Below are 26,546 nucleotides of genomic sequence, written 5' to 3' on the forward strand. Positions count from 1 at the left end.
AAAGACAGCAATATAAAACAGCTATGAGTTGTAGACATATTAGAAGCAATTGAACCATGTTATATTTAAATGAACGTAAAAAAGCAAATATATACATTGAGTTATATTATACCCTAACTAACTGTGGGTGAATTAATTGTTTGTTTTATATACTTATATACTTAGACCTAGTATACTCTCAACTGGATTGGTTAGTAGGCCTACAGTAATGAAGAGGTTATTGGCTCGCGCGCTCGAGTCGCTCGAGCTCACACTGTGTTGTTGCTACGTGTACACTTTGTACACTTCATTCACTTCAGAGCAGGAGGATAGTTGACAAATGCAGGTAAAGGTTTGATTTTTAATGAATTCACAAACACTGTACGACTTCTTTTTATCATGATTACCAGCCTTACTTTTAAGTTTATATTTGTATTGCCATAAGCAATAAAACGTAGTTTTATCTAGGCATAGGCCTAGTCTGCCATAGGCCTAGATTGGTAGGTCTGGCCTGGCCTACAAACAACCATGGCACAGGACATGAGTTGTGTGTGTCGTTGCAGCTTCACAGGCTAGCTAGGCCTAGTTGTGGAACTAGCCTAGGCATAGGCCAGCCTTGTTAAGTACCTTGTACATTGGTTCATTGTTGAATTGCAAATACCTAGCTGTTGTATCATTCGTTATTTTCGTTTATTAGCGTCATTTTAAGGATAAAACAGGTTGAAATGCTGTATTTCTTTATGATTAATGAGGGCGCACTCCAATTAAAGTACCTGTGGGTAGGTTTGGGCACATTTTGAGATTTGTTATTGGTCATGCTTGGGCAACACAACAAAACAGCCACTTAAGCCTCCTCAAAATCCCTCGTATCCAATCCTGCCCTTCCCGGGTCCAACAACTTTTAGTGGCGGGGTGTTATCATCTAGTTATTTACCAAAACCATTATTTTGTTGCATTTTTTTTCTTCAGAAAATGAACCTGACATGTTTTTTATGTACTCTGTTTGTATTGACATTTGCATCGAACTGCCACGGACTCATAGCTGCAGTGGATGAGGTCGGTAAGTCGGAGGTGAATCAAACCAAGGATCAGTGGACAGACTTCTGGGTGGTGCGATTGTTCTTCAATATTGTTGGCTACGCTTCAGTGATTTTTCCAGCCTGGATTGTGATCAAGTACATTCGCTCAAGTGGATACCTAGAAAAAGGAGGTTAGCACGGGCAGCAACAAATTAGGAGTTGATGGATGGTGATGAACAGTGGTGGCGCCAGCAGGGAGGTGCATTTGCCCTCCCATCGGAGAGGGCTGGACACCCCCACCCCCCCCCACCCCGTTGTTCGACGCCACATTGAGCTTGTTGGATCAAAAATTTTTTAAATAATAATTTGCCTATCCAAATAACTTTATTTTGATTGCCAGTCCTTCATAGTCTTGGATCAAAAATTTTTAAAATAATAATTTGCCTATCCAAATAACTTTATTTTGATTGCCAGTCCTTCATAGTCTAAAAGCACAAGTTGGACCATACTAAACCATAAAAACTCTCCCCATGAACCCTGAAGGGATTTTTTATTCCAGGACCCCGACTTAGGCTCTAGTCGAACCCTTGGTTGGGACCTCTTCATTGGACATGTCAGACCCTTGTCGGCAAATTTCTTGAACCAACGCTGGTGGTGATGAGGAGGATGAATGGATTATGTAAAGTTGTACAGTTACCATATTAATCGTCCTTTTGATCTTTATTATGTCATTATCATAACCGTCTTAGTTACTATTTTGTCAACATCACAGCTTTTCTACCACCACTGTTATGTAAATCAACAGGTGGGGGTGGGGGGCTGGAAGACGGAGCCGAAAGTGGGGCCGATCGAGATAACAATACTCTAGGGGATCCGGGGGGATGCCCTGCGAAATTTCTGTGTTCTTAGACGCCCAAAAATAACCTCTGTGGCCTTTTGGGTAATCAATTTTTTCTTTTTTATTCTTTTTTGACTCTTCAACATTACCGTGATTATCAACAGAACTCCATTACAAAGCTTCAGGAATAGTTTTACACAAATATCCTAATTGCCCCTCTGCCAGAGGTCATGTATTCACCATCGTTTGTCTGTCTGTGTAATGGGGCGGATCCAGAGATGTCCAAAAGGGGAGGCCGAAAGTGGAGCCGATCGAGACAATGCTACGCTAGGGGGTCCAAATTATTTGTTTTCTAGACGCCCGAAAATATCCTTCCAAAAGTGGGGTGGGGGGCGGCATGGCACCCCCCCTTCCCCCCTAAATCTGCTCCTGTGTGTGTTTGCTAGCAAGATTACACAAAAACCAATGATCATCATAAAATTTAGTGGAGTGGTACGGTACATATTATTTATCTAAGAAAGGGGTTATTCAATTTTGGATCAGGGTCATGAAAAATCAAAAAATTACTTTAGTAAAGTGTTATGGTAGAGATATGCATTTTATTGAGTGTCCGCTCTAGTTTTAATTTATCATTGGCTTCATTGGGTGGTATGATGGATGGTATACAATGATGCTGATTAATACTTATCTTGCAGGTCATGGTTGTGTCTACAGTGTCATTAAGTCATGTGTAGAGGGTGCAGAAGCTGATGTAAACTTGGATGCTGGGGGACAATCATCTGCAAAACCAAGGGCAAGTTCATCTTGATAATACAGTTAAACTTGCCTGAGTCGACTTGGCCTAACTCAAATAATTTCTAAGTCGAACTCATTTTACATGCCAAATTGTTGTTTTCTCCATTAATTAACAATCTGGAAGTCAAATTTTATCTAAGTCAAACAATTTTTCAATGGCATTTTGGATTCGACTTAGGCAAGTTCAACTGTATATAGTATAATATATAATATACTATGAAAGCCAGGCTTCTATAAAATCACTACGCGTTATTACCGACAACGCTAACTGGTCAGTCGAATCGGGGATCCTTTCCGAATAAGTCTGGGACAAATACATTGTCTAACAAATGTAGTGAAAACACTGTAGCCCTAGTGTAGCACATCAAATTTACTGCACTCCTAAGCCTTGCATCGTTTTCACACCATCACACATCATTGGTCTACGTAGAGCATTTTGTGTGTTTACCTTTTTGAATGGATTGCTTTATGATTTGATTTTCGCTGTTTTGGGTATCATTAGCCTTTGTGCCCAAAATAAATACTAAAAAAAAGAAAATAATAATAAAATGTGCAATTTAAAGCTACTTGATGTAAAATACTAGATTTTCATATTCTTGGTCCTTTTCGCTTGCTAGCTCTGTCAGCTCGAGAGCTACCGAACAATTTTAGTGGCTCGCACTGAAAATCAACAGTGTTGACTCTGGCATAGACATAATAGTAATGATTGCATTAGCATAATGCATCTAAGTTGCTTTAGTGTATATCATGCTTAAATATCAGAGAGGCAAGTCACTTGTAGTTAATTCAATTAAATAAACATTTCTTTGGTAATTCTCTCATAATACAAAAGAAGTGACCAAGGAGCACACAGAAGGAAACAATTTCTGTCGGTATGTACCCCCTACACAAAAAACAAACAAGCAATTATCAAAAGAGTGCAAAAAATTAAACCCAACAAAATTGATCAATCAATTGTACCAGTCAGTCTATCAAGAAATCGTCATTCAATTTTATTCAGTAAAACCGATTAGTTGATCAACAAATAGATTGCTAATAGAATTTATGACAAATCGGATTTTCCAATGTTAGCATTCATGTTCGCTCTATCAACTAAACATTACCAACTGTATATACAGTACATTGACAACAGATTGAATTGTATTTGTTAGATGAGAAATAAAAAATATAGCAATAGTAAACTCGGCAATCAAATTAAAAGTAATAACATTACCCTGTCTGGTGGCTGTTTCCTCGATAAAGTAGTGAAAATATATTTGTGTTCATTTATATAATAATTTGTATTCATTTATAAATGATTTATATTGATTGATTGATTGATTGATTTATTTATTTTCCACATAATGAACAAAAACAAACATATACATGATCAAACATATTCAAAAAATCTATGTGGATGGAGACCACAATAAGTTTAAAAAAAACTTTAAGATGTGGCCACACATATTAATTTATATAATTATTTTTATTTTTTTATGTACTTATTTAAATTAATTTATTTAATGATTTAGATTCCACGAGCGATCACACTACTGCTTTGTGTTGCCGGATTACAAGGATCATACTTAACGTGGGGCGTGCTTCAAGAAAGAATCATGGCGCACGAATATGGTAAAGACGACAACAATCCTGGGGAGAAGTTCAAGAACTCGCAATTCCTTGTCTTTATGAACCGTATCCTGGCACTGTTGACCGCATTTCTGATCATGACATTCACATGGCAACCACGTCATACCACGCCCCTCTACCGCTATTCCTACTGCTCCCTCTCCAACATTATGAGTAGCTGGTGTCAGTATGAGGCGTTGAAATTTGTTAGTTTTCCGACGCAAGTCCTGGCAAAAGCATCGAAAATCATTCCAGTAATGTTGATGGGAAAAGTTGTCTCAAATAAGACATACGAGTTCTATGAATACATCACTGCAGGAATGATCTCGGTGGGGGTGACAATCTTTCTGCTGTCTCAAGGAGGGGAAAGCAAAGGCTCTGCTGTAACGACAGCCTCCGGAGTCGTGATTCTAATGGGGTACATGGTGTTCGATAGCTTCACATCTAATTGGCAAGCGGAGCTTTTCAGTAAGCATAAGATGTCTAGTATACAAGCAATGTTTGGCGTTAACCTCTTCTCGTGCATATTCACGAGTTGGTCTTTAATAGAACAGGGCGGTTTCCTTGAAGCCTCCGGATTCATACTAAAATACAGTACATTCGCGTACCATGTCCTCTTGCTATCAATATGCTCCGCTACGGGCCAATTGTTTATATTCTACACGATATCTCAGTTTGGCGCTGTGATATTTACAATCATCATGACAACAAGACAAGGTCTCGCGATCCTGTTGTCGTGCATGATCTATGGACATCCTGTATCATTCCTCGGCTTTCTTGGAATCTGTATAGTCTTCATTGCTTTGTTTCTTAAGATATATGCTAAATCTAGAATGCATAAGAAACCAGATACTGCAGCTTCAGAACCCATGATTGGACCAAATAAGGTTTGATGTTTAAACACCTGGTTCAACACCTCTTTCAGGTTGCGAATTATTTTCAGATCCTCAATCTTGAGACAACCCAAGGCTTATATTGCATAGCTGGCAGTTGTTGTGATGCTGCAATCCTGAAAGTCTGCACCCATCAGAGGCCAACCATTAAGCATACTGCCTGTAGATACCTCAAAATAGTAATCTCATACTTTGAAAGTGCTTCACAAAGAGCCTTAATTGGAAAGCTAGATATTTCAAGCTATAAAAAGTATTTTCGCAAAATCAGGCATTGGTGTATAGGCCTTTATCGTTAAATGAACTGCATTCTAAGCAGTAAAATATTGAAGGATTGAAGGCAATTAATAACCAGCACACTTTGGTTGGAACTGGGTTTGAGACTGGCTATCAGATCCATTTTTATCAGAGTAATATTATTTAGACCCAACATTTTAATTTATACAGTAATTTTTGATGCTATTGACATTCGTATTGCAGTATGGAACTGTATGTTTTCAAAGGCCTACTTGCTTAAAAAAAAAAGGTTTACATCTTCCCCTTGCGCATCCATTTTTCTCTTCCCCAAATTTTTATTTTTTTATTTCCTTTATTTAAAAAGTGTGCTCATTCTCCTTTTTTTTCAAAATATTAGGATGAGAAACTATTTTTTTTTACTTAACCTTAGGTCAAAAAGCACAACTTTTCAATTTTTTGACTATTTTTATCCTATTAAGTATTTTGGTCAAGAGTAATCTGGCAACCTTGAGAAAAGTATTTGGACACCCAAATTTGGATCACAACCCATAGTTTTAGAACAAGAAGCTTAAACGTAACCATTAATTCTGTAAGTATTTCAGAATTATCATTAAATTGTAATAATGAATTTAAGACTTTATATATTTACCGATTTTGAATAATGTTCCTTGGAGTTTGGTTTTTATGCTTTTCAGTGGGTCTTAGGGGTAATTACCATGCTAAAACAGTGTATATATTCCTATTACAGTACATTCATTATTTATTATTTTATCAACCAATTACACTAGAAACAAGCAAATTTGTAGTAGTAATTATTCCGAAGATATTGTTATTAAAAATTTGACTTTGTGTAATATCTGGCCTAATATTTACTGTATGTACAATTCTATTGGGTTACATACTTTTTTGCGTGTTAAAATATATTTAACTGGTTTATTTTTAATTTTATTATTCTCATGGTTTAGTATTTACTGTATCTGGTAAAACAGTATATCATTTAACTGGGTTTAACTGATTGATTTTAGGTGTATTATTTAACAGGATAGTGTTAACAGTAATAATTAGCTGGTTTATTATATATCTACTTTAAAATATTGTATTTTAAATACTTTTTATAAAGTTAATTATCGTTATTACCACCTGCATTTATTTAATAAAACTAGTGTTAAAATATATTTAACTGGTTTATTTTAATTTTATTATTCTTGTGGTTTAGTATTTACTGTATCTGGTAAAACAGTATATCATTTAACTGGGTTTAACTGATTGATTTTAAGTGTATTATTTAACAGGATAATGTTAACAGTAATAATTAGCTGGTTGATTTTATAACTAGTTTAAAATATTGTATTTTAAATACTTTTTATAAAGTAAATTATTGTTATTACCACCTGCATTTATGTGTAATATATTTAATAAAACTTGCTTTTTTTATTTTTATGATCTAACTTAACATCTCCCCATTGCACTTTGACATTTTTACTATAGTTTCATTTGTGTATTTAACATTGAATGAAAAAATGTAATTTATTGGGTTTTTTTTTCCATGTGTTTAATGTTATACTGCACTCGTCCCACTTTTTAAAACAATAGTAGATGCTGTAATAGGTAATGTTATGCTAGTTATGTAAACAGCTTTATCGTATACTGACTGACTCAGAAAGAGTCTCATGAAAATAGACTAATTATATCTTAGCAGAGTAGCTCAGTTGACAGGCAGGTGTCAGTACCCACTAGATATGTGCTTAAGCAAGTAAAATTGATTCATGGCTTCTATCCAAGTTTCGAATATACTTCTATACCTTCAATAAATTTATGAAATTTTGTATTTACTAAGGCATTTCAGATGGTAATCTTCAACTACTTATGGCAATCTACGTACTTAAATATTTAAGGTCATTGTGTGTGTTTGTATATTTTTAAGTAATTTGTTTTATAAATTTGGTTATACACAGCCTGGCTTGGGAATTAGATGAATATAGTTTGAATATAGATTTCCCTCACAATCTATTTGCTTTGTACAAATAAATATATACATCATATGTTTTTTTTTTATCAATATTTTTAGATATAACTTCGATAATTAATGTTAAGTATTCCAAGCCCAGGGTGTTTGGTCCATGTCCATTCCCTAGGCTTCGCAGACTTCATTACAGAACACAGAGGTCACCAAAATTCAGCTTTGCTGGTTGTCATATAATATTAATATTTATACAACTATTTTATTTAACTTTATGAATTAAAAAAAAAAACAAATAGTTTTCAAACCACAACAGTAAAATAACTGCCACTAAATAAATTTACATTCATACTTTTAATTTTGCCAAAATTTAGTCAAGCATTAAATGCTGTATCTATATAAATTATATATAATATCAAAGTATTCAAATGTGTAATTTAAAACTGCTTTCTCTAAATTTGCACATACTCGGGCAATGGTGGGGGAGCAGGGGGCAGTTGCCCTCCCCCGCCCCTCATGTAATGTAATTTGTACAGTATTTAAATCTATGGTTAGTATTTCAGGCAAATAAAGGGTTAAATGCATTCTAGTGTTGTGTCCTCAACTGGAACCCACTTTAAGGTTTACATGTGTGTGTATTCATTACTCCACCAAACTAGGCTGAGGTCAGAATATATATTTGAAAAACCAGGACAATACATTTTTTTCTTAAAAAATTAATTTTTCAGACTTAAGTAAAATACTGTATATACTAAGCTATTTTGAGATACTTGTATAAAATTAATAAAAGCATGGGATTCGAAGTTTCTTCTGTGTTCTTATATATTTATTGTAATTAAATTCATTTGAATCAAACCATCTAAAAAATATACAGTTCCCTTAAATAATCCTGAATTTCTTGCTTAAGAGGATTAAATAAGTTATCAACCAATTAAACAAATTTATAAAAATGCAGTATTCATTGATTTACATACCTTTTACTGTACTATGTGGTTATTCATTGGATAGTTTTTAAGTGGATAGCTCAACAGAGATCATATTCTAATAAACAAGTTACCAGTCGGTCCCTCCTTGGTCCATAGTAACCTAAAGAGCTCTGTAAACGATCCCAGAAATTTACTGTACAAAATACAGTACACTGGGGTCCGGCAGATGCAGAATTTGGCAGTAGGGGGTTTGTGATAATCCACACCACTTCATACCCACCATGGTTGTGGCTGAGGTGAAACAATTTGAGAATATGGACCTCAAGGTGCTCGGAAATTTCACATATTTCTTACACATAAAATCATACCCGTACTATATTTTTAGTGATAAAAATAATATATCAATAATACAATACAGCAATTATTTTTACAATTTAGCACCGTCTGCACCCCTCCCCCAATGCATTCACCGCAGCTGGCTTGGAAAGCAACCTCCCAGGCATCAGATTTATTGAACATGTTTTTGAAAAGTTATTGTATTAAAATTGTATAATTTGCAACTACCAGCACCGAGTGCTGAGAGGGTGGGACTGGATCGAGACAAAACGATGAGATCCAATATGGCCGTATTGGTTTAAATTAAGCATCTAATATATGCATAAAAGTCCATAGTTTTTGGCGGCTTCGCCCCAAAGGTTCTGCCTTTGGAACCCAACTGTTGGGGGCTTCTGGGTCGCTCTTGGTGGCCCTGTTGGCAACTAAATTCTAATTTAAGATATTTCTTTTGGCACAAAGCCAGGTGGTTGGTAACTGGTAAGCAAATTGGTTGATTCCATCATCAACCGGTATATGCCAGGTGTCCCCTGTGGTCTGTGTAATGGTATCTTCAACTCGACAAGCCTACAAAACAAACATAAAAATATATTCATAGACAATACAATGATTTTAAAATGTAAATTAAAAAAAAACGACTGCACGATGGGTAGAGCAAAATCAATCAATTATTAAACAAGCTAAAAGTTGAGCGTACTTTGTCGATTCCACAAACTAACCTTGAAAAGTGGTCGTCCTTTCTTGAAGTTGATAAATGAAAGTTGATGACTACGTTGCCACTTGACAAAAGCTACATGCGTATCATAATCTAGGAGAGCCTTGTGATCACGGAACATGTCACGGGTGACAAACACTGCCTGTGGTCCACTATGCAGAGAAGCGTATAACATAAAAGGATCATCCTCAGTTCTACATACAAAGAAAAGAAATGATAATAGAACTTGAGTTCTCTTTAAAAGGTGGAAGGACGTCTCAAACTTTTTTAATGAACATTAATTAACAGAATCAATCTTGCGGAACCTCCTCCATTCACTGCTATACATAAAAAGAGAGTACTTAACTTCACCTAGAATATATCTGGGTTGGACTGATATAAAACGGTCTTAACTGGTAGTCTTTAACTCCTCAAATAAAGCTGGCTTTATCACTTAGACGGTCTTACTAAAGCTACTCTGCTAAGCCGCTTTGAGTATTGAAACGCAAACAAGCACTCCCTGGTAACAAAATTGAGGGCGCTCACTTGCTCAAAATATACATATTTATAAAAATGAATGTAAATAAACATAGACCGGTTTTTACAGACGCTGAGAAGCTTGGGGAATATCTTAGTCTGACTATTTTCTCTATGGTCTGACAATCTAGGCCTAGTACCTGTAACACACTGATGAAAATGATTTAAGACCATGGAAGAAAAACAGACAGGGCAGAGGCCTGTGACACGCCCAAGATATATAGCATGCTAAAGGGAGGAGTTTTTCTATTAATGGTGGTGTCGCACACATTTTCTCAGTCTGTATCAACTGTATTGACTTTTAGCAGGGTTGGTGAATTTATTCAACTGTTAATTAACTAGTTTCATTACTTAGCAAACATACAGGCTTAAGTTATTTTAACTTACACGTCTTCAGTGAAGAAACAATCAGCACAATCCGTAAGTGCCTGCATGTCGGACTTGCTCCAATGTTTTATCATGTGACGCCGTCCAAGTACCAGACATTTGTATCCACAATTATCCACCAAGTGTTTGACAACAATTAGGAGCTAAAGAAGGAAGAAACAAATATCAAATAAACAGTTATATTATTGTAAATTTTATATTTGTTTTGTTCCTTAATGATAGGGTTTCAAATTTGTTGGAATGGAATTCTTATAATATATTGGTTTTCTTAAGGAAATATTAAACACATACCAGTTTAGATGGGCGTAGTGTTTTATTAAATTGAACGAGTGCAACGTTCAGGCCATCTACAACAACATCATATGGGGCACCTTCATCCACAAACTTCATGAATGCTTTTAGTTCCTTTGGTGAGGTTTTTCTGAAAATGTCGGTACCATGAATTACCTGCGACAAACCAGAACAAGTTTTATATTAGCAAATGCTTGTGTCATCAAAGACAGAGTTTGTGAAAGGTGGTATCAAATGACAGAGATGGCATGGAACAGAGATAGCATGGAACAGAGATAGCGTGGAACAGAGATAGCATGGAACAGAGATAGCATGGAACAGAGATAGCATGGAACCGAGATGGCCTGGAATTGGGAGACAGAAACTGCATAAGACACGAGTTTGACAATGATGGTAGGGACAGGACTTTATGGTACAGAGACATGTACATGAAAGAAGAAAGTCATTGATCGAGTTCCTAGTCCACATTTCAAGCGCCCTGAGCATTTTACATTAGATGGATTTGTGCGCTATATAAAACTACACTATTATTATTATTATGTTACAGAGATGGCATGGGTCAGAGATGCGACAGAAAGACATAGGACAGAGATGGCATGTGACAGAGATGGTGCGAGACAGACACAGCAAGTGACAGATATAGCATTGGACAGACATGTGACAAAGACGATGTGGACAGAGATGACATGTACAGAGATGACTTATTGCGACAAAGTGCAGAGATAACATGTGACAGACATGTGACACAGATGGCACTGCACAAGAATATGCGAGAGATGGATTGGGAAACGGATACAGTATGCGACATCAAGGCAGATATTCATCTCTAAATTGATTGATAGATTAGTGTTTTAATAATGGTACCAATACCATCATAGTAATCTGCTTCCAAGTAAGCAGATATAACCTACTTTTGCAATCACTTCATTATGAAGATTTTTAAATTCAGCATCACTCAATTCCAATGTCTCCAAAGGTGATTGACACCGTGGACAGTTGTGTTTGTTGTCTATGTTGATAATCTTTGTGTCCCATTGCTCAAAGGATACTCTGGAAACAAACAGAACACTACATGTTAATAAACAAATATTATAATTACTTTTGTATGGTGCAATCACTGATTACGTTTTATTGAAATAAGTAAGTTGAAATAGATCGTATATACTGGTCTATTTCTATATTCTTTCTTGATTTTGAAAGGCCTCCCACAAAAAATAATTTAGGTTTTGGTGTGTCCATGTTCATATTTTTATGTACTTATGATGGTTTTAGATAAATCATAACAATGTAAAATTAAAAAAAGTTTCACCAACCTTCTAAACCACTCTTGTAAAGCTTCTGCAACAGCCATAGAGGGCAGTGTTCTCTTGTTCCTGAATAACAACAGGATTTTCTCCACCATATTTTTACAAGACACTGACCAATCTATATTGTCTGTGATTCCATCATAAGCATTCAGCAATGCAACAATGGTTTTATCAGAAATGGGTATATCTTCAGCAATCATCTCTCCAAAGAGATCTTCCACAAGATCGTAATCCTTGTGGAAGCATGCGGCACAGACTAAGGAATTAAAAGCGGTGTTGGAAAACTGTGGTGTTCCCTTTGCTGAATGCAATAACTTTATAGAGTCTTTCCAATGGTCGGTCAAACACAGACCATTTATGATATTCTTTAAAACAGCTGCACCAAAAAGGTTGCCATTCTCCACAAACCACCTATAAATCTTTAATACCTCATCACGTTTTTCTGCAGTGACACATATATGCAAATAACTGTTCATAAACGACTGGGTGAATTTAAAATCGCATTGAATAGCAAAGTCATACAATGAGTTTGCAAGCTGCCAGTGTTTCTTCCTACAAATAATAGCCATTGCATTCTCCACAAACAATGACTTACCTATCTTAATGTTCAGTCGATTTTCATCATCCCAAATCAATTTTATCTTCATCCAGTCATCATAGGATAAATAAGTGTCTGGTTCTTCCATGTGTTCATACAACATCCCTATTCCAACTTTACCTTTTCTTATAGCCTTTTTGTTCTCAGTTGTACTGGTAGAATACTGCAAACATCTTGAGGTACCGGTATGGACAAAAATGATAGGCTTAGCGAAATGTTGATTAGCTTCAGAACTGTAAATTCTAGAGAATGTACTTCGATTTGCAGGCAAGGAGTTTGGCATATTGGTAGATAAGTAACTTTGACTATGTCTGGTAAACAATATACACTGTTTGTAATATGTTTTGCTGTATCTCCTCAAAATCTGGTAATGCAGACTTATAACCTTCAACCCCATATTGAAAGTACTATCAAATATATACTTTGAAGATCACTTGAAGTCTGAATCAGATGCCTGCTTAGATGGGCTACTGTACCTCTGATCCCTTGTTATAAATAAGTGTTGACTGTACCTAAAGTTTGGCTGTAACTTGGATCTCATTAGCATATGACCTTGAGTAGTTCTAATTTCACTTCGTTTATATACCCCTCTCTGCTCCTAAAATTTAAAAAATAAACAAAAAAGTATAGAATTAATATTCAGAATGCATATCATCAGTCGCGGACTGGGAATTCCACTTCTTAACGATAATATCGTTAAGAAGTGGCGTAATAAAAATATTTTTTTTCTCTGAAATTTCCATTTTTTCGTGGCGATGGGTGCGATAATTGGCTAAAAATAAAAACGTCATTATTGGTGGACGGCAGGTTCGCTAAACGTGGTATGAAAAAAGTTTTGCCTTATGTGGATATAGTTATGCTGGGCGGAGCCACCCAGCCTTGAAATTTTCCACCCTGTCTAAAGCTAATTTCATGGCCCTCCACCAACCCTTATTAACCCACTTTACCATCCTGACCATTTAGAGTTTACTAATGTTATCCCTTACCCACCCTTAAGAATAGATGTTGATTTATTACCCACTCTTAATTTTCTACAGCTACAACCCTGTCCTTATATCAATAAAGGAAAAAATAACATTACAAACCTTTTACATTACAAACTTTCCAAGTATAGAGGGCGCTGTTCAACATCAACAAATGGCACTCAACGATTGATTCATGAAGTGCAAAAGTCAGTAAACTTCATTTAAATACTCGTACTGCTAAGGTTTATAGATATACGGAACTTATAATACCCATAAAAGGGAAATAAAGTTTATTATAAAACATTCGATTGTATAAATCAACTCAGCTACTTGCAAAGATCACTTCCTCTCAATGGGGCGATCACCCAGCTCGAGGAAGCTTCTGCGGCTACGTCCGTCGCTAACAAAGTTACCTGAGGCCTAGAAACACCTACCTCATTTATTTAGCAAAAGGCATAGGGACCTTGTCACCTAGCCGCATTTATTGCTTATATATCAAATTATAATATAATACTGGATCCACACTACTTTCTAAAATAACTTACATTGCCTAGGCCCTATCCGTACTATAACACATTGTTCATGTTCATCGTCATGTTCGATTGCATTTATACCGTGTCAGGCCGTTTCGTCGGTCTTTTAGTTTCGGCCCTGACTAATCGTCGTTCGCTCTTCAGCGGCTCGGAATTTTTCGGACGTATGGTCTTGTCGGAGCCTGTATACCGGGCTGGGATACATACATAAGCACAAGGGTGTTCGTTTTTTGGATGCCATGGATAGATAGATAAATGGTTCACTAAATAAAAATTCACATAAAAATAAATAAAAATAAAAATATATCTTTGTAGCAAAGCTGAATTGCGAAGGTATTCACAATAGTGTAACAATATATAGAACAATAACATACAAAAGATCACAGAAAACATCAAATTAGGCTTAGGCCTAGGCCTACATTTTACAAAAATAAACATTCAACAAATCAAAAAATAAAATTTGTATTCAGAAAAGTAATTATTTACATCAAGATTATAAAAATCATACTATATTAAAAAGAGACATTACATGCAAAAAAGCACGAAAAATATACAACGATCAAGACACAAAATACAAGCAAAAAAAAAAGAAAAAAAAAGTGACTTGTGTAGGTCTAGGCCTATTTGTTTCTCGAGTCTTCCACCGTCTTGTCCCATTGGTAATATCACAACCAAATGCTCAAAAAATCTCATAATTTTCATTTTGTGATGGCGTTACGTATAAAATGGGTCTTCATTTGAGTGTTCGTTTTATAGACGCAAAGCTTCTTGAAATCCAGTGTTTCATTTCGACCTCCCCTTCTGAGACTTCCATTTACCACAGCTTCCCCCAACTTCATTCCATTTCATTTCATTTTTTATTTCATTTATTTCGTCCAATTTTAAAAACATTATATAACAAAAACAAAACAAAACAAAACACCCTTGACAGAGACTGGAGTAAAAAAAAGTAAACATAATTGCTATACAAATTTTCTCCGCCGCCAAGGCAGGGGGACAAGTTAAAATTGCAACTTACTACGGCGCAATCTCACTGAAGTTTAAAAATTAAGATTGAATAAACTTTTTAAGATACTTCTGAGAAAAGAAGACAAACTAACTAAAGTGATCTTGCACATCAATAGGCAACAGTGTCCCAGACTCTCGGAAACTGGTTGAAAATGTGATATTTAAATCAATCAGTACAACTGTACTGATGCACAAATTGCATTTACCGTGTCAGGTCGTTTCGTCGGTCTTTTAGTTTCGACCCTGACTAATTGTCGTTTGACGGCTCGGAATGTTTCGGTATGTTTTGTATACCGGGCTGTATACATAAGCACAGGGTGTTCTTTTTGGATGGATAGATGGATAAATGGTTCATTTAATAAAACTTCACATTATAAAAATATATCTTTGTAGCAAAGCTGAATTGCGAAGGTATTCACAATAGTGTAACAACATATAGAACAAAAACATACTGTCACAGCAAACATCAAATTAGGCTTAGGCCTACATTTTACAAAAATAAACATTCAATTTTAAAAACATCAAAAAATAAAATTTGTATTCAGAAAAGTAATTATTTACATAAAGATTATAAAAATCATACTATATTAAAAAGAGACATTACATGCAAAAAAGCACGAAAAATATACAACGATCAAGACACAAAATACAAGCAAAAAAAAAAAAAAAAAAAAAAGTGACTTGGGTAGGTCTAGGCCTATTTGTTTCTCGAGTCTTCCGCCGTCTTGTCCCATTGGTAATATCACAACCAAATGCCCCAAAAATCTCATAATTTTCATTTTGTGATGGCCTTACGTATAAAAGAGGAATGGGTTCGTTTGAGTGTTCGTTTTATAGACGCAAAGCTTCTTGAAATCCGGTGTTTCATTTCGACCTTCCCTTCTGAGACTTCCATTTACGACAGCTTCCCCCAACTTCATTCCATTTCATTTCATTTTTTATTTCATTTATTTCGTCCAATTTTAAAAACATTATATAACAAAAACAAAACAAAACAAAACACCCTTGACAGAGACTGGAGTAAACAAAAGTAAACATAATTGCTATACAAATTTTCTCCGCCGCCAAGGGGGACAAGTTAAAATTGCAACTTACTACGGCCAATCTCACTGAAGTTTAAAAATTAAGATTGAATAAACTTTATAAGATTTCTGAGAAAAGAAGACAAACTAACCAAAGTGATCTTGCACATCAATAGGCAATGTGTCCCAGACACTCGGAAACTGGTTGAAAATGTGATATTTAAATCAATCAGTACAACCAGTGATGCACAAATTTAACATGTTCCAGTTGACGATGGTTAATGATATTGGTAAAAGGAAGGGCAGAAACGGAATACTGATTATATAAACATTTTGCCGCAAATGCAATAATAATGAAAACCAGTCTACTTTTAGAGAACATAAATTAAGAAGAGCCAATCTCCAAGGGTATGAAATATCCATATTCAGACAGCATCTGTTCATTCTGTGCTTACAGATTTGAGAGATAACAGACCGTACTCAAGGCGTTAAATAATTTAATAATAATTTGAGGATCACGAAGACTTCAAAAAACTGTTGCTAAGCATTTCAAGTAGTTGATACAATTTTAACATTTTTTTAGATGATACTAATGGCTATTATAGATCTTTAACATTACTTAACACACATTGAATACAATCTTGCTTTTGATTCATTTACATAGAACTACATTTAAAATTTACCTACTTACTATTATGATAGGTTGTAGTAAAGATTGCAAAATTGATATTATAGAAAGTAGACCTACATAAATGAAACTAAATCCGTATTATTCTGATATTTTTTATTGAAGGTGTAACGAGTAAAGAACTATTGCTGATTGTTATTTTAGGAAGAAGTACGCCCCCTCAATATTGGCCGTATTCGACTGGTCGTTCTTCGTTAATCCACGCCAACCTGCGCAGTGGTAAAATCCTACTTGAAACGAAGACGACCAGTCGAATAGAAAACTTGTATATACTCAAGGAGTTGTTATAGTGTTATAGTTGTTATATAACAACTTCCTGATATACTCGACAAAACAAAATTGCCGTGGCTAGGGATAGGGTACGGTATATTATCTTTCGTTTGCTAAAGGTAAGGAGTTGTTATTCTCTAAATACTGTAACAACTCCCTGGTGGCAGTATGGGTTTTTCGTAAAAAAAAAATGTTTTCATCCAGTTTTTGAATTCTGTTAGCCTACAATTATTTTTTGACTTCATATTGGTAAATATTATAATTTTTATTTTCTAAAATTTAATCTAAGTTATATTAACGCTGTTATTTCTAAACTGACCAATCAGCCATGTTTGTTTTGGTCACGTGGATAACTTAACGCTGATGAACGCAGTCTGGTTTATTATACGTTAATTTTAAGTGTATTTTTTACGACGAACCAATCGAATGAAAATGATACTCAACGAAAAATCGTAGTCAACGAAATGAACCAGTCGAATAAGCCCATCTTTGCCCATATGCATTGTGGGCAGATAATATTTCACTACTGGGCGAGAGACTGGATGAGAACAGGCGGTACGGAAGATAAGATTGTGAATAGATAGAATTGTGAATGTTTAGGTAACGAACAGAAAGAACATGTCGTAGAATTAATTAACAGGAGAGTTTAACTTCAGCAGAACCAGTTTTTAGAGGTATTATCTATTCTAATTATCATTTTAAAGAAACTTTTTTGTAGGTGGGGCGGCAAAGCCGTCTGACTGAACCTTCCAACCTCTCCCCAGCAGTGGCAGTGATTGCTAGCAAGACTTGCCTGCTACGTCAACGTTGGCCTGTGCTTACGTCCGAAGCCGGTCACGCCTCTTTTATTTACAAAATTCTCTATAATATTCTGGTTGTAAACTATAGGTAAATGTATAACATTGCTGTTCCGCTTCTTACATAATGATGGTGTAGTATTGGATGTAGTTTATTAAATAGCTTATCTTACAAACAGTGAAGGTGATATCGAATCAACAATATTTATCATCTTTCATCATGCATGATGAGAAACTTGTAAATCAATGAATGTGTCTAGACTAGAGAGGCCAGTCGTAATAATTTTGGGCTGAATAGTATATTAGGCTTATTTGAACAATAAATATTCGGCTTGTTGATTACTAATTCGCCGAAATTTAAAATCCGGGTGCGGCGCTATTTTATATATAGACCTTGTGTATTTTACTGTTATCAAAATCAGACATCACAAATCATGTACAATTATTCAGTGCTTCTTACACAGTTTTTTTTCTACATTGTCATGACATCATTTTTTAGTCTGTCTTTTCTTTGTACAGTATGTATTTCAATTTGATTTTTTTTTATATTTAAGTTTCATCATATTATTTGTATCTTCTTGCAAAAATGGCCTTGTGAAAAACTCCAATATAGTGATGCAAGTTTGTTTTTTCTCTTTTAAAATAGAAGTACTTGTTATTATAAAATGCTAATAATAAACAAACAATCAAGTGAATGCACTTGTCAATTGTGTAATCCCCCACCCCCCAAGACAAGGTAACTACAGTAGCAAGGATTGAGCCGGGAACATAAATTTGTGCCCCCATAGTGCCAGGATGTGTCTGGGCTGACTTGGGGATGTAACAGACTGGAAAGATCCAGGATCATAATGATAATAGTTATTTCAACAACATTTATTCAAATTGCATAAAAGGTTATATGTACAATATATTATAAATAAAATATTCAATTCCCTCTGTAGGTTGAATCTAGAGAAAACATTCAAGATGTCTACTCCAACAACGCCTGATCAGCAAACGCCAAAAAAACTTTCTCAGGATGAAATTATATCAGACACAAAGGAAGTTATACAAGGATTAGACCAGCTAAAAAATGAACATAATAGTATACTTAACGGTCTCTACCAGTCCTTACGGGCTGTTAAGAAAGACAATGGAGAAACACATTTAATGATGGAAGAAAAGACATCAATTATTGAGAAATCATTAGAGCAATTAGAACTTGGACTAGGAGAAGCAAAGGTAAGTGTTTAATAGTGGTTATTTTTGAAAAAAATTAAATCAATATGTTTATTTATATAATCTTAATTTGTATTCTGCACAATGGTGGCACCAGGATTTGTCTGATGGGGGAGGGTCTTGATGTCTCCAATGGGAGCAAAAGTTTGTGATACTTTACCATACCCCTGCCAAAAGCTTTTAATGATAAAGGTTTTTAAATTGATTACATTTACAATTATATAGAAATTATTTTCTCTCTTAGGCGAGACTTTTTTTTATAACTCGTTTAGCGAGCCTGCCACCCACCAATAATGATGATCTTGAAAAAACATAAAATTTTATTTTTGGCCAATTAGAGCACCCGTAGTCACGAAAAATGGAAATTTCAGAAATAATGTAAACGTTCTTCTTTATTAGATTATGCCCGCTGCTGCTTTGAAGTCTCCAAAAATAAGATATGTACAGTATCTTTATAATTATATAAATTTAAAGCCTTTAACCATTCCATTACTGTACTGTTTATATTCACCAATAAAATTTTATTTTCATTTTCTCTTCCATCTGGATGTTTTCAGCAAAACCATTTGCTAAATAAGAAAAGAAAAAATTGCCCTTTATTACATTTTTTTTTGTAAATTACATAAATTACCAATCATTTAAATCATTAAAAATTATGTAAAATAATTGATTAGATTTTAAGAAGGAATACTGTATTCAAGTTGGAATTCTTAATTGAATTTAGAGACTAAACCGCAATAAGGTGTGGCTGACTAACTCAGAATCAATCTATTTTACACTACAGGGTAATTAATGTCCAATTTATTCCTCAATAAATTACTGTTAACAGTATCTTAACTTACCACAATTACTGTTAATAAAGTGATTTTTGTTATACCTGAAGCAGAAAACGAAATACAGCATTTTATATTCTAATATATTTTTGTAAAAAATAACACATGCATATTTGTCAGACTATAGACATTATAATGAGGAATGTCATTTGCATCACTCACATTCGTACGGTAGCTCAGCTGCTGAGTGTGGAAACTATGTCTAGAATATTCTAAAAATCATTTAGAACCTTTATTGTGCTTGTAGCATATTGACTGTATCCTGTTGTTTAATATCATGTACTGTTCAGGTATTTGACCAGGAGTTGAAGATTGTCAGTTTATGCTTCATTTATTGTTATTACTTTGTAATGTTGTTTATTGTTTTTTATATATTACATGTAAATAAACACAAAGGTACACTTGAAGATGGTTGATGCACTGTAGATAATTTGCTCAATGGTCATTTCATTTATTTTCCAGATCATTACAAAAACATCACAAAGTGTACCACTAAATTCAGGCAGATTGTCAAATAAGCAAAAAAAATAAATAAATAAAAAATTACTTTGCAAAGACTCTCCAACTAGCAAAAGTATAAAATAAGGTTTCATTGTCTAATGGTTATTGATACAGATTGAAACAATTTCTGTTTTGATTTTCATGTTTTACTTACTAAGGTTATCATTTAATTTAGTAATAATAAACCAATGTGCACATCAGTCCTGATTCACTGTTTTAGACAGAGAATATCAATGGGCAAGATTATAGGAATGGGTTACTGTACCTAAAAATATCCTATTAAATCTAAAGAAAACAATAAGAAAGCCAACATTTCAAAATACAGCAGATAGCGACTAAAATATTAATATTAATTATTCATTTTTTAACTAAGAAGAGACACTTTCAGTGAAATACTATATTTGGATAGCAATAAAAGCAGCCTGTTGTAAAGTACTGTATGTATATACAAACAAAATCCAATAATATTTAAAGTATTCTAGACTAAGTCCCACATAGCATTCCATTGTGTCTATGTAGTTGTACTACAGTAGACATACATTGTGATATTAAGAACTCAAAAGTATGCGAATTAAGAATTAAACATACACTTCTGACCAATCACAGTACGTCAATTGGCAGTTGATCATGTCAACACCAGGTCAACACTAGATTTGTTTTCAAAGCTCGCGAAGATTGCTGGGCTTTGTTGTTCACCAAGAAAATATGGCTAGAAAATTGTAAGTTTAAACATTATATATGAATATGATTACTTTTGTTTCAATGATAATGGTATAGGTAGGCCTATATCACTTTTATTTTTGTTTGCTTTCATAGAGTAAAAATAACGTAAGGCTTCGATCAATATCCATATCTAAACTTCGCGAATGCCCACCCATAGGCCTAGGCCTAATTAATATAGTGTGTGTAGGCCTATATAAAGGCCTAGCCTAGGCCTAGTAGTAGTAGTATAGAAATTTATCACCATGAATTCTTTTATGCCCATTTTACATAATTCTTTGCGACTGTACAGGTCTACAAACGTGTCGAACGGTCCCATTACAAAATTCTTGAAGCTTATCTGGAGCAAGTCATGGCTGTTGGAGAGTTTCCAAAAGATGGCTACAATTGTCGTAAATAATGATGTCCACGATTTTGCACATTGCCTAAAACAATTCTGTTATGACCGACCGAAGTTTGGAACCATGTCTGCATATCGACATGATACGCAAAACGATAAAAAAAAAACATACAAAATGCCTCGATTCATCAAATACGGATCCATTTTTGCATCGCCCTTCATGCGAAATTCTTAAAACATCAATTGATAAATGTCATCCTTTTCAAATCTTGAATTAAATAATGTTATTTTGTTAATACAAAAGTGAAAAGTGTATACTGTATATATACAGGTATACTGATATTGGCTTGTGTGTGAGGAGCCAAAGCGGCAGAGGCATATTTAAGAGTGGGTCTAACGAAGGTGGTGTAGCATTGTGCCTTAAAGAGAGTCTGACAAGCTGAATTATATGACTTATAAGAAAATATACAAATATATATTTGTATGTATATAGGTATGACAACAGCCATGTGCTTACTGTTGGAAATGAGGTTATATTATTGAAAATTGCTCTTTTTCAATTTTATTTTTCTTACCATTATTCTTAACTGTTTTCAATAAAATTTATATCAAAAGAAAGATAAATGTCTCCTTTCTCATTTAATGTTGTTATTTTACTTGTATCACGTACCATTCATTCCGTACGGCACACTTTTCGCTGTTTCGTTTCGCGTCGGCCCATCGCTGCAGGGATTTTCAGAGGGCCTAGTTATTTTAAACGCGCCAGCGGCTTTCCCGGTCAAGAGTTCATGTACAAAACTGACGTCATTTGATAGCTGTTGTTGTAAGCTTCAAAACCGTATAAAAATCTTTGTTCGTACTGGGCTAGAAATCGATATAAAATGCGTTTCTAAAGTTTACGTCTAAATTTTAAACAGTTATAATCAAAATTAATAATAGATTTTTACATCCTAGTATAGGTAATTTTATAAACATCAATTTAATACATAAATCGAAAATATAACCCCTCTTGGGAAGTGCGCAAGCGCGATTTAACAAGCAGAAAGTTCATGACCTGAGTGGTGAGGCATCAACTGCGACACAGCTTGCCACCAGTGAGCCATGTGATCGCGGGAGCGATCTAGTGTTAGTAGGGCCTAGTAGGTGCAATTCTAAGGCTCAATTCCATGTAATAACTATTTAAATCACCAGTATATAAAGCAGTATCTAGGCTAAGTTGTTTGATTAACAGTTTAATGAATTAATTAACTTGAACAATGTGTATTTAGCCTAGGCCCTAGACGATGTATTATTAACTACTCAAAAGGTAGGGTACCCGTTTTATTATAATGGAACGACCTGTTAAGCTACGGCGAATTAAGTACTGTATTGAAAAATGGAATGTACCATTTTCTAACAGGTTGAACTGTTGTACTTATGTTTATAATGATCGTATATAAAGGCGCAGGGCGGGGGAGGGGATGGGAGTTGTATATAGTATATAAACAGGTGCCAGTACAGAGCCCAATTCTACTGTCGCACGGGGAGCGGGGGTTGAACAAGTGCCAGTCCTGAACCCAATTTTACTGTTGCGTGGGGATTGGGTCAGATAAGATGTTGGTATTCTTGATTTTCATTTAAATGATGATAATAATGTTCATTATTGTTTATATAAAGGTAATAATGCACCAAAATTTAAATTAGTGAGAATTTCAATTTCGGGTATTGGGACAATGGTCATTTTTGCTCATTTTTGTATATTCATTCCCCCATACCTCAAAATTTAAGAGTCTGTGGTAACTGAAAAAAATTAACTGTATAGCCTGTAACTAGTGCTTGAAGAAAATACAGAAGAAACAGTGTGTAACTTGTTACTTTTGGTGTACGTGGGTCACAAACATGGCTGAAACGCTTATTTTGATGCCAATGCTGTCTGTATAGTTGTACATAATGTGATTTTCAAGATGGTAATTTTTCAAAATGGTTGATATTTACCGGGTGTGAATGATATGTGACAATAAATATAAAATATAACACATTTAACCCAATTTGTAGTACAAATTCTCATTTATTTAGTTTATGTGATGTGTCAAAGTATAAGAAAATTGATAATATAAGAAATTATGCAAGTCCCTCATCTCAGTAAAATACAAAATTGTTCATAAAATGAAAAGTATTCAGCCGATTTGCTTCAAATAAAAAGTATTTTATTTCTTTTTTTTGTCTCTTTATGAATAAAATAGAATTAGACATATCTAGACATAAGAAAAAAATCACTTGTGATACCTAATGTATATGATAATAATAATAATAATAGTAAAGTAATAATAATATATCAATTTGATACATAATTACATATTCTAACTTGACTATGTACATAGGATGTATACATTGTGCCTGTATTTAACATTTTTCAATCATTGTCAATCTAAAGTCGGAGTTATGTCCTGGTTTCGACCCTTTAACGTCACTATTGGATAGGCTTATCTTCATTAGACTTCTACGAATAATTACTGTAGTGTTTAGTGTCATAATTGCTATGTGCTTGTTTGTAAACTTGACATGTTGGTCACACTGACACACTGCCTTAATTCAACTTTATTATTTATTTATTATTAAATTGTATTTATAATATTTTATTGATGTATGCCTAATATAATTTTAACTGGTGGTCATGGCTTAAAGTTTGATTCTAAACTTATTTTGGCCTCTTAATGTCTATACACTTATTATGTAATGTAATATTATTCTTGTTTCTTTTATTATTAAGTTTTTTTTTGTTGTACAGTAATATGTATGTGTATGTGAGTGAACAAATTAAATAAAAAAAACAAAAAAAAACGCAGACTATAATATGGCTCTGAAAAGAGCCTTTTGGTTTGAGATTCTTGTTTACGTGAGACTACATCTTTCTCTGGTATGCTAAATGCTGAACGAACAGGTGGTGGTGGAGAACTGAGTTGTGGAATGGAGAGTTGTGGGTCTTTCTTCCCACTGCTACACAAATAGATTACCTCTACTATAAGTTTATATTTTATAACTGGTTTTTTTTCGCCATTTCTTCCTATTTTTTTCCTGTATGGGAGGATCAAAGCAATGTGGGAAGTGCTCTGAATGCCCAGTATAAATGTTTTGAATATGATTCTTTAAGCTCATAAACTTCCCAAGCATTTTAATTGGATCTCAGCTAGGTGTCAAGGAAGTCACCCAATAAACATGCTTTTTGCCTACTCCTGCACAACTTCACAATCATTTTTCTTTCCCGATGGCTCGAACTCTTTTTCTAAGGCCTGAACAAATAGTTTAGAAGAATGATAAATATTAATTTTATTGCTGAACAAAATAATATTTCCAAAACCCAACCAAGAGCAAATTATTTGGTCCACTTTTACTAATATAGGAGGGTAAAATGAATAAAAATAATAATTATACAATAATAATTGGAGTGGAATAAACCCAGAAGATGATGACAAATAAAAAAAACAATAGGCCTGAAAGAACAGTATAAAAAAAAATTGAACAAATTTAAAATAAATTTTTTAAATCATATTGATGCATAAAATAGTTACTATTTTACAGTATGGTTTGTTTTTTGCAATATAAAGAAATTGAGGAAGTTTATTTAGTTGATCCCTGAATAATAAGATGTTTACTATAGGGGAGGAACACAACAATAAATTGTAACAATGTTATAATTTGTTAAAAAGCACTAAATGTGATACACAGCGTAGCAACAGTTTCAAGTCATTCAGTGCAGAGACATGATTGGTACAGCATGTATGCTACATACAGTAGTACAAAACTTTACAGTTTTATTTATAAAAGGAAGCTTTGGATTTATATTTACATTGAAGGATCCATGGATGTGTTTGACATATAATTTGAAATAATATAAGTATGATTATTATTGTTTTTACAATTGAAGGATATGCTTGTACTGTACTTTTGATCATTAACCTAGCTAGGCCTAGGCCTACACAGTATAAACCTAACCCCACAAAAGCCTAGGCCCTAGGCCTATAGTATAATATTTATTACCTGTAGTAAGGGCAGGCCTAGGCCTATATGCCTATTTAATATGGCATTTAATATTAGTACAGTGTTTATTTTCAATTCACTCAATCATGTCCGGTGGTGATGTATGTATTTGCATCGTCGTCGCAAAACTAAAACAAGAGCTTTTCATCTGTGTGGCCAACATTGTAATACGTCATAGATAATTAGCATATCGTCCTAGATTACTTGTTGTCGCATATCTAAAACTCCTTTATGATACAGATTGAAACAATTTCTGTTTTGATTTTCATGTTTTACTTACTAAGGTTATCATTTAATTTAGTAATAATAAACCAATGTGCACATCAGTCCTGATTCACTGTTTTAGACAGAGAATATCAATGGGCAAGATTATAGGGATGGGTTATGGTACCTAAAATATCCTAAAAGCTAAAGAAAACAATAAGAAAGCCAACATTTCAAAATACAGCAGATAGCGACTAAAATATTAATAATTATTCATTTTTTAACTAAGAAGAGACACTTTCAGTGAAATACTGTATTAGGATAGCAATAAAAGCAGCCTGTTGTAAAGTACTGTATGTATATACAAACAAAATCCAATAATATTTAAAGTATTCTAGACTAAGTCCCACATAGCATTCCATTGTGTCTATGTAGTTGTACTACAGTAGACATACATTGTGATATTAAGAACTCAAAAGTATGCGAATTAAGAATGCTTGCTTACCTCAGTCATAGGAAAACCTATGGATAACAAGGCTTATTACAAATAGAAGGCATAGTAGATTCATTTTAAACTGTTCAACAAAGTCCAATTACATTTGTTTTTTTATTGTTTGGTATTTATGAAATTATTTTTCTTTCGATATTTTAGATAATATTCTCAATTAAAAAGTTGTCATGACTTAATGTGATGTTGATAATTTTGTTATTTTTTTTTTATTACTTATTGAGTCATTCCATGCCAACTCAACCAATTTCCAAAAAGTTTCCACGGTGAACGTCTTGGATTTTGCTAAAATTTTAACCAAGCAAACTTTGAGGGGTATTATGAAAAATCCCGAAGTTTCGTTGAAAAATTCCCAAGCGTTCCGAAGTTACGGCACTTTGAAATTTTTATGACACGCCCCTTTTTGTGACTCGCGAAGAGCAGCAATATCTTGCTATGGTTTTTGAAAGGCAATATTTTCATTTTTGGATGCACTAGAAAGCTGAAAATTACTACTCTGGCTCAGTTTTGCCCCTACTTTCAG

At 34.2% G+C, this 26,546-nt stretch overlaps 3 protein-coding genes across 21 annotated transcripts in view; 2 read left to right on the plus strand and 1 right to left on the minus strand.

Moving 5' to 3' along the window:
• The first annotated feature begins 186 nt into the window (after positions 1-186).
• Positions 187-7,408, plus strand: LOC117122413 (adenosine 3'-phospho 5'-phosphosulfate transporter 1-like). Its single transcript, XM_033267970.1, has 4 exons — positions 187-325; positions 949-1,189; positions 2,532-2,629; positions 4,143-7,408. The coding sequence occupies exons 1-4, from the start codon at positions 320-322 to the stop codon at positions 5,130-5,132; spliced, it is 1,335 nt and encodes a 444-aa protein (XP_033123861.1). The 5' UTR covers positions 187-319; the 3' UTR covers positions 5,133-7,408.
• A 249-nt stretch (positions 7,409-7,657) lies between these two features.
• LOC117122412 (mitochondrial ribonuclease P catalytic subunit-like) lies at positions 7,658-13,996 on the minus strand. Of its 3 annotated transcripts, none has more exons than XM_033267967.1 (7): positions 13,910-13,996; positions 11,808-12,997; positions 11,406-11,544; positions 10,495-10,650; positions 10,204-10,346; positions 9,305-9,494; positions 7,658-9,152 (listed from the first exon to the last, which is right to left on the minus strand). In XM_033267967.1, exons 2-7 carry the CDS (start codon positions 12,794-12,796, stop codon positions 9,018-9,020), a joined length of 1,752 nt encoding a protein of 583 aa, XP_033123858.1. In that variant the 5' UTR covers positions 12,797-12,997; positions 13,910-13,996; the 3' UTR covers positions 7,658-9,017. The 3 variants fall into 3 exon arrangements, with proteins under 3 accessions (XP_033123858.1, XP_033123859.1, XP_033123860.1); XM_033267968.1 differs by having other exon boundaries at positions 11,808-12,991; positions 13,910-13,950; XM_033267969.1 differs by lacking the exon at positions 13,910-13,996 and adding an exon at positions 13,485-13,882.
• Positions 13,997-17,397: 3,401 nt separating this feature from the next.
• LOC117122424 (kinesin light chain-like) overlaps positions 17,398-26,546 on the plus strand; it is a 49,230-nt gene continuing 40,081 nt past the window's right edge. For 12 of the 17 annotated variants that reach the window (XM_033267989.1, XM_033267997.1, XM_033267988.1 and 9 more), the window contains exons 1-2: positions 17,399-17,559; positions 18,624-18,903. In XM_033267989.1, the coding sequence (XP_033123880.1) occupies positions 18,649-18,903 (255 nt within the window). In that variant the 5' untranslated portion in view covers positions 17,399-17,559; positions 18,624-18,648. Of the gene's footprint in view, positions 17,560-18,623; positions 18,904-26,546 lie in introns of all 17 variants that reach the window. The other 5 variants (XR_004447713.1, XM_033267983.1, XM_033267994.1 and 2 more) reach the window with 2 other exon arrangements.

The sequence above is a fragment of the Anneissia japonica genome, unplaced genomic scaffold (assembly GCF_011630105.1).
Source record: "Anneissia japonica isolate Jap-2015-1 unplaced genomic scaffold, ASM1163010v1 scaffold275_len1219475_cov178, whole genome shotgun sequence".
NCBI lineage: Eukaryota > Metazoa > Echinodermata > Crinoidea > Comatulida > Comatulidae > Anneissia > Anneissia japonica.

Excerpts from the sequence above, each read along its gene's own strand:
- LOC117122412 (XM_033267967.1), bottom strand. The coding sequence starts at position 12,796 with ATGGGGTTGAAGGTTATAAGTCTGCATTACCAGATTTTGAGGAGATAC. Across the intron at positions 10,651-11,405 it reads ATAATGAAGTGATTGCAAAA|GTAATTCATGGTACCGACAT; the intron begins GTAGGTTATATC and ends GGTTTGTCGCAG. Across the intron at positions 9,153-9,304 it reads AAGGACGACCACTTTTCAAG|GCTTGTCGAGTTGAAGATAC; the intron begins GTTAGTTTGTGG and ends TTTGTTTTGTAG.
- LOC117122413 (XM_033267970.1), top strand. Across the intron at positions 1,190-2,531 it reads TGGATACCTAGAAAAAGGAG|GTCATGGTTGTGTCTACAGT; the intron begins GTTAGCACGGGC and ends CTTATCTTGCAG. Across the intron at positions 2,630-4,142 it reads AATCATCTGCAAAACCAAGG|ATTCCACGAGCGATCACACT; the intron begins GCAAGTTCATCT and ends TTAATGATTTAG.